General features: G+C 54.3%; 1 protein-coding gene across 1 annotated transcript in view; it reads left to right on the top strand.

Moving 5' to 3' along the window:
- SMC1A (structural maintenance of chromosomes 1A) overlaps positions 1 to 7,117 on the top strand; it is a 34,273-nt gene extending 27,156 nt beyond the window's left edge. The window contains exons 22-25 of the mRNA XM_031065570.1: positions 563 to 594; positions 1,913 to 2,177; positions 4,473 to 4,542; positions 6,509 to 7,117. Of these exons, the coding sequence (XP_030921430.1) occupies positions 563 to 594; positions 1,913 to 2,177; positions 4,473 to 4,542; positions 6,509 to 6,658 (517 nt within the window). The 3' untranslated portion in view covers positions 6,659 to 7,117. The remainder of the gene's footprint in view (positions 1 to 562; positions 595 to 1,912; positions 2,178 to 4,472; positions 4,543 to 6,508) is intronic.
- Positions 7,118 to 7,225: the final 108 nt, after the last annotated feature.

The following is a 7,225-nucleotide window of genomic DNA, read 5'->3' as shown; positions in this document are numbered from 1 at the left end:
GACAAGTTCCAGGAGACCTCCGATGGTGGGACACCATGGGGGGACACCATGGGGACAAGTTCCAGGAGACCTCCGATGGTGGGACACCATGGGGGGACACCATGGGGACAAGTTCCAGGAGACCTCCGATGGTGGGACACCATGGGGGGACACCATGGGGACAAGTTCCAGGAGACCTCCGATGGTGGGACACCATGGGGGGACACCATGGGGACAAGTTCCAGGAGACCTCCGATGGTGGGACACCATGGGGGGACACCATGGGGACAAGTTCCAGGAGACCTCCGATGGTGGGACACCATGGGGGGACACCATGGGGACAAGTCCCAGGAGACCTCCGATGGTGGGACACCATGGGGACACTGGTGGGACAAGTTCTAGGAGACCTTGGACGGTGGGACATGTGGGACACCATGGGGACACGGGGAGGACATGGGACGGTGTCCGTGACAAGTTCCAGGAGATGTTGGACAGCGGGACACGGGGAGACACCATGGGGACATGGTGGGGGACAAGTTCCAGGAGACCTTGGATGGTAGGACACCATGGGGACATGGGACAGTGTCTGCGACAAGTTCCAGGAGACCTCCGATGGTGGGACACCAGGGGGGACATGGGAGGAGATGGGGACAAGTTCCTGGAGATCTCAGATGGTGGCACTCTGTGGGGAGACGATGGGGACACGGGGGAATGTCAGGGATGAGACCTCGGCTGGTGGGATGTGATGGACCCCAATGTCCCCTGACTGTCCCAGCTGTCCCCTGATGTCCCCAATGTCCCCTCAGAGTTCGAGGTGGCCCAGAAGCGCGCCAAGAAGGCCGAGCAGGCGTGTCCTGACACCAATGTCCCTTGGTCCTGTCCCTCTGACCCCAATGTCCTTGTGGCTGTCCCAGGGTGTCTGTGACGTCCCCTGATGTCCTGATGGTGTCCTCTGACTGTCCCCAATGTCCCCCCAGAGTTCGAGGCCGCCCGTAAACGTGCCAAGAAGGCCAAGCAGGACCTTGGGTGTCCCTGGGTGTCTGTGATGTCCCCAGCTGTCCCCTGATGTCCCCTGATGTCCCCGCAGAGTTCGGGGCCGCCTGCAAATGCACCAAGAAGGCCGAGCAGGGATGTCCTGACCCCAATGTCCCCTGGGTGTCCCCTGGGTGTTGTCCCCTCAGAGTTCGAGGTGGCCCAGAAGCGCACCAAGAAGGCCGAGCAGGGATGTCCTGACACCAATGTCCCTTGGTCCTGTCCCTCTGCCCCCAATGTCCTTGTGGCTGTCCCAGGGTGTCTGTGATGTCCCCTGATGTCCTCATGGTGTCCTCTGACTGTCCCCAATGTCCCCCCAGAGTTCGAGGCCGCCCGTAAACGTGCCAAGAAGGCCAAGCAGGACCTTGGGTGTCCCTGGGTGTCTGTGATGTCCCCAGCTGTCCCCTGATGTCCCCCGATGTCCCCGCAGAGTTCGAGGCCACCCGTAAACGTGCCAAGAAGGCCAAGCAGGGGTGTCCTGGAGGTGTCCCCTTGGTGTCCCCTCATGTCCCCAGCTGTCCCTGCTGTCCCTGGTTGTCTGTGATGTCCCCTGATGCCCCTTGACTGTCCCCAGAGTTCGAGGCCGCCCGCAAATGCGCCAAGAAGGCCGAGCTGGGATGTCCTGACCCCAGTGTCCCCATGGCTGTCCCCTGGGTGTCTGTGATGTCCCCAATGTCCCCATGGTGTCCCCAGCTGTCCCCTGATGTCCCCGATGTCCCCGCAGAGTTCGGGGCCGCCTGCAAATGCACCAAGAAGGCCGAGCAGGGATGTCCTGACCCCAGTGTCCCCATGGCTGTCCCTGGGTGTCCCTGGTGTCCCCAATGTCCCCATGGCGTTCCCAATGTCCCCATGGTGTCCCCAATGTCCCCAGCTGTCCCCTGTGCGCCTCGATGTCCCCCAGAGTTCGAGGCCGCCCGCAAGCGCGCCAAGAAGGCCAAGCAGGCGTTTGAGCAGATGAAGAAGGAGCGCTTCGACCGCTTCAACTCCTGCTTCGAGGCCGTGGCCACCAACATCGACGAGATCTACAAAGCGCTGTCCCGGAACAGCAGCGCCCAGGTGGGCACGCGCCTGGGCACGCACCTGGGCACACACCTGGGCACGCGCCTGGGCACGCGCCTGGGCACACACCTGGGCACGCATCTGGCCCTGCTCTTCGCCATCCACAGGTGGGACCCCAAAAAACCCCGGGGGGACCCCAAAAATCCCAAAAGAAATCCCAAAATCCTGGGAGAAATCCTAAAAAAATCCCCCTTTGGCTGCCCTGGCCCTGCTCTTCGCCATCCACAGGTGGGACCCCAAAAAACCCCGGGGGGACCCCAAAAATCCCAAAAGAAATCCCAAAATCCTGGGAGAAATCCTAAAAAAATCCCCCTTTGGCTGCCCTGGCCCTGCTCTTCGCCATCCACAGGTGGGACCCCAAAAAACCCCGGGGGGACCCCAAAAATCCCAAAAGAAATCCCAAAATCCTGGGAGAAATCCTAAAAAAATCCCCCTTTGGCTGCCCTGGCCCTGCTCTTCGCCATCCACAGGTGGGACCCCAAAAAACCCCGGGGGGACCCCAAAAATCCCAAAAGAAATCCCAAAATCCTGGGAGAAATCCTAAAAAAATCCCCCTTTGGCTGCCCTGGCCCTGCTCTTCGCCATCCACAGGTGGGACCCCAAAAAACCCCGGGGGGACCCCAAAAATCCCAAAAGAAATCCCAAAATCCTGGGAGAAATCCTAAAAAAATCCCCCTTTGGCTGCCCTGGCCCTGCTCTTCGCCATCCACAGGTGGGACCCCAAAAAACCCCGGGGGGACCCCAAAAATCCCAAAAGAAATCCCAAAATCCTGGGAGAAATCCTAAAAAAATCCCCCTTTGGCTGCCCTGGCCCTGCTCTTCGCCATCCACAGGTGGGACCCCAAAAAACCCCGGGGGGACCCCAAAAATCCCAAAAGAAATCCCAAAATCCTGGGAGAAATCCTAAAAAAATCCCCCTTTGGCTGCCCTGGCCCTGCTCTTCGCCATCCACAGGTGGGACCCCAAAAAACCCCGGGGGGACCCCAAAAATCCCAAAAGAAATCCCAAAATCCTGGGAGAAATCCTAAAAAAATCCCCCTTTGGCTGCCCTGGCCCTGCTCTTCGCCATCCACAGGTGGGACCCCAAAAAACCCCGGGGGGACCCCAAAAATCCCAAAAGAAATCCCAAAATCCTGGGAGAAATCCTAAAAAAATCCCCCTTTGGCTGCCCTGGCCCTGCTCTTCGCCATCCACAGGTGGGACCCCAAAAAACCCCGGGGGGACCCCAAAAATCCCAAAAGAAATCCCAAAATCCTGGGAGAAATCCTAAAAAAATCCCCCTTTGGCTGCCCTGGCCCTGCTCTTCGCCATCCACAGGTGGGACCCCAAAAAACCCCGGGGGGACCCCAAAAATCCCAAAAGAAATCCCAAAATCCTGGGAGAAATCCTAAAAAAATCCCCCTTTGGCTGCCCTGGCCCTGCTCTTCGCCATCCACAGGTGGGACCCCAAAAAACCCCGGGGGGACCCCAAAAATCCCAAAAGAAATCCCAAAATCCTGGGAGAAATCCTAAAAAAATCCCCCTTTGGCTGCCCTGGCCCTGCTCTTCGCCATCCACAGGTGGGACCCCAAAAAACCCCGGGGGGACCCCAAAAATCCCAAAAGAAATCCCAAAATCCTGGGAGAAATCCTAAAAAAATCCCCCTTTGGCTGCCCTGGCCCTGCTCTTCGCCATCCACAGGTGGGACCCCAAAAAACCCCGGGGGGACCCCAAAAATCCCAAAAGAAATCCCAAAATCCTGGGAGAAATCCTAAAAAAATCCCCCTTTGGCTGCCCTGGCCCTGCTCTTCGCCATCCACAGGTGGGACCCCAAAAAACCCCGGGGGGACCCCAAAAATCCGGGGGGACCCCAAAAACCCCAAAAGAAATCCCAAAATCCTGGGAGAAATCCTAAAAAAATCCCCCTTTGGCTGCCCTGGCCCTGCTCTTGGCCATACACAGGTGGGACCCCAAAAAACCCCGGGGGGACCCCAAAAATCCGGGGGTACCCCAAAAACCCCAAAAATCCAGTTTTGGGGTGCCCCAGTTTCAGGATTCCCCAGCTTTGGGTTGCTCTGCTTTTAGGGTGCCCCACTTTTGGGATTCCCCACTTTTGGGGTGCCCAGTTTCAGGGTGTCCCTTTTTGGGGCGCCCAGTTTCAGGGTTCCCCCAGTTTTGGGGTGTCCCAGTTTCGGGGTGTCCCTTTTTGGGGCGCCCAGTTTTGGGGTTCCCCCAGTTTTGGGGTGTCCCAGTCTTGGGGTGTCCCAGTTTTGGGGTTCCCCGCTTTTGGGGTGCCCAGTTTTGGGGTATTCCTTTTTGGGGTGCCCAGTTTCCGGTTGTCCCACTTCTGGGGTTCCCCCATTTTCGGGGTGTCCCAGTTTTGGGGTGCCCAGTTTCGGGGTCTCAGCCCAGTTTCCCCCCAGTTACAAACCGGCCCCGTTCTTCGTGCTGGACGAGATCGACGCCGCGCTGGACAACACCAACATCGGCAAGGTGCGAACTTGGGGGCCCCTCCCCGCTTTTGGGGGTCCCCTCCCCTTTTATGGGGGTCCCCTCCCCTTTTTTGGGGGGTCCCCTCCCCACTTTGGGGATCCCCTGTGTGATTTTGGGGTCACCTCAATCTCAATTTTTACCCTCACTGAGCTGATCTTTTTCTGCCTTTAGCGCCCAATTTTGGGATTCCCCACCCCAGTTTTGGGGTGCCCTCCCCATTTTTGGGGTGCCCTCCCCATTTTTGGGGTTCCCCACCCCATTTTTGGGTTGTCCAACCCCATTCTGGGGCTCCCCCCTGTAAACTTTTGGGGTCTGGGGGTGTCACCCCAACCTCCCCCAGCCCCATTTCTGTGCCCCAGGGAGGGATTTTGTCCCCCCCCAGCTCCCAGTTTTGGGGTTCTACACCCCAATTTTGGGCTTCCCATCCAATTTTTGGGGTCCCCTCCCCTTTTTTGGGGGGGTCTCCTCCCCATTTTGGGGTTCCCCCCGTGGGATTTTGGGGTCACCCCAACCTCATTTTCACCCTCACTGAGCTGATTTTTCTGGCCCCACCCTCTAATTTTGGGCTTCTCCACCCCATTTTTGGGGGTGCTAGGTCCAATTTTGGGGTTCCACATCTGCTTTTTGGGGTTTCAGGTCCCTTTTTTTAGTTCCTAGGTCTGGTTTTTTCGGGGTGCCAAGGCGGTTTTTGGGGTTTCAGGTCCATTTTTTGAGGTTCTGGGTTCATTTCTTTGGGGTGCCAGGTTCGGTTTTTGAAATTTCAGGTCCATGTTTTGGGGTGCCAAGCAAGGTTCTGTGTTTCCAGGTCCACTTTTTTGGGGTTCCAGGTGTGGTTTTTGGGGCACCGAGTCCATGTTTTAAGGTTCTAGGTTCATTTTTTGGGGTGCCAGGTCCATTTTTGAGGTTTCAGGTGTGTTTTTGGGGTGCCAGGTCTGTTTTTTGGGGTTCTAGGTTCATTTTTTTGGGCTTCCAGGTCCATTTTTCCGTGTGCCAAGTCCATGTTTTGAGGTTTTAGGTTCATTTTTTGGGGTGCCAGGGTTGTTTTGGGGGTGCCAAATGCATTTTTTTGGGGTGCAAAGGCAGTTTTTGGAGTGTCAAGTGCGTTTTTTGAGTTTCTAGGTTCATTTTTTGGGGTGCCAGGGTTGTTTTTGGGGTGCCAAGTGAATTTTTTGAGTTTCTATGTTAGTTTTTGGGGTGCCAGGTGCATTTTTTGGGGTGCCAGGTGCAGTTTTTGGGGTGCCAGGTGCATTTTTTAGTTTCTGGGTTCATTTTTTGGGGTGCCAAGTGCATTTTTTGAGAGTTTAGGTTCGTTTTTTGGGGTGCCAGGGTTGTTTTGGGGGTGCCAAGCCCGTTTTTTAGTTTGTAGGTTAATTTTTGGGGTGCCAAGTGCATTTTTGAGGGTTTAGGTTTGTTTTTTGGGGTGGCAAGTCCGATTTTTAGGGTGCCAGACTTGTTTTTGGGGTGCCAAGTGCATTTTTGCAGGTTTTAGGTTTGTTTTTTGAGGTGCCAGGGTTGTTTTTGGGGTGCCAAGTGCATTTTTTGAGTTTCTATGTTCATTTTTTGGGGTGCCAGGGTTGATTTGGGGGTGCCAAGTGCATTTTTTGGGGTGCCAAGCCCATTTTTTAGTTTCTAGGTTTATTTTTGAGGTGCCAAGTGCATTTTTTGAGGTTTTAGGTTCAATTTTTGGGGTGCCAAGGTGGTTTTTTGATGTTTCAGGTCCATTTTGGGGGTGCCAAGCCCGTTTTTTGTGTTTCTAGGTTCATTTTTTGGGGTGCCAAGTCCATTTTTTGAGTTTCTAGGTTCGTTTTTTGCGGTGCCAGGTGCATTTTTTGAGGGTTTAGGTTCAGTTTTTGAGTTTCTAGGTCCGTTTTTTAGGGTGCCAGGGTTGTTTTTGGGGTGCCAAGCCCGTTTTTTGGGGTGCCAAGCCCGTTTTTTGGGGTGCCAAATCCATTTTTGGGGTCCCCAGGTGGCCAATTACATCAAGGAGCAGTCGGCTGCCAACTTCCAGGCCATCGTCATCTCCCTCAAGGAGGAATTTTACACCAAGGCCCAGAGCCTGATCGGCGTCTACCCCGAGGTACCAAAAACCCCCAAAAACCGCCCCAAATTCCCCTGAAAAACCCCTTAATAGCCAAAACCATCCCTGAATTCCCATGAAATACCCCTGAAAAACCAAAAAAATACCCCATAAATGCCAAAAGGTACCAAATAATACCCCCTGAGATACCCCTAAACCACCAAAAATTACCCCAAAATACCCCTGAAACGCACAAAAATACCCCTTAATACCCAAAACACGAAAAATACCCCTGAAATGCACAGAAATACTCAAAAATACCCCTGAAATACCAAAAAAAAAAATCCCTAAATTAAAAAAAACACCCAGAAATACCCCAAAATACCCCCTGAAATACAAAAAAATAGCCCTGAAATGCACGAAGTTACCCCAAAATACCCTTGAAACACCCAGAAATGCCCCCAAAAATACCTCAAGTATCCAAAATATCCCCAAAATGTGTGCAAGATAACCCCGACGTAACTTCAGAAAATACCTCAAATACCCCAAAATTGCCCTAAAATACCCCAAAAATGCCCCCCAGCATACCTGGAATGTCCCTGAAAAATCTCCAAAACGACCCCAAAAATATCCCCAAAATAATACCCCAAAAATATCCCAAATACC

Source organism: Geospiza fortis, unplaced genomic scaffold (assembly GCF_000277835.1).
Source record: "Geospiza fortis unplaced genomic scaffold, GeoFor_1.0 scaffold1580, whole genome shotgun sequence".
Lineage (NCBI taxonomy): Eukaryota > Metazoa > Chordata > Aves > Passeriformes > Thraupidae > Geospiza > Geospiza fortis.
Note: the sequence above shows the minus strand (reverse complement) of the source record. Positions and strands in the feature narration are given on the sequence as shown.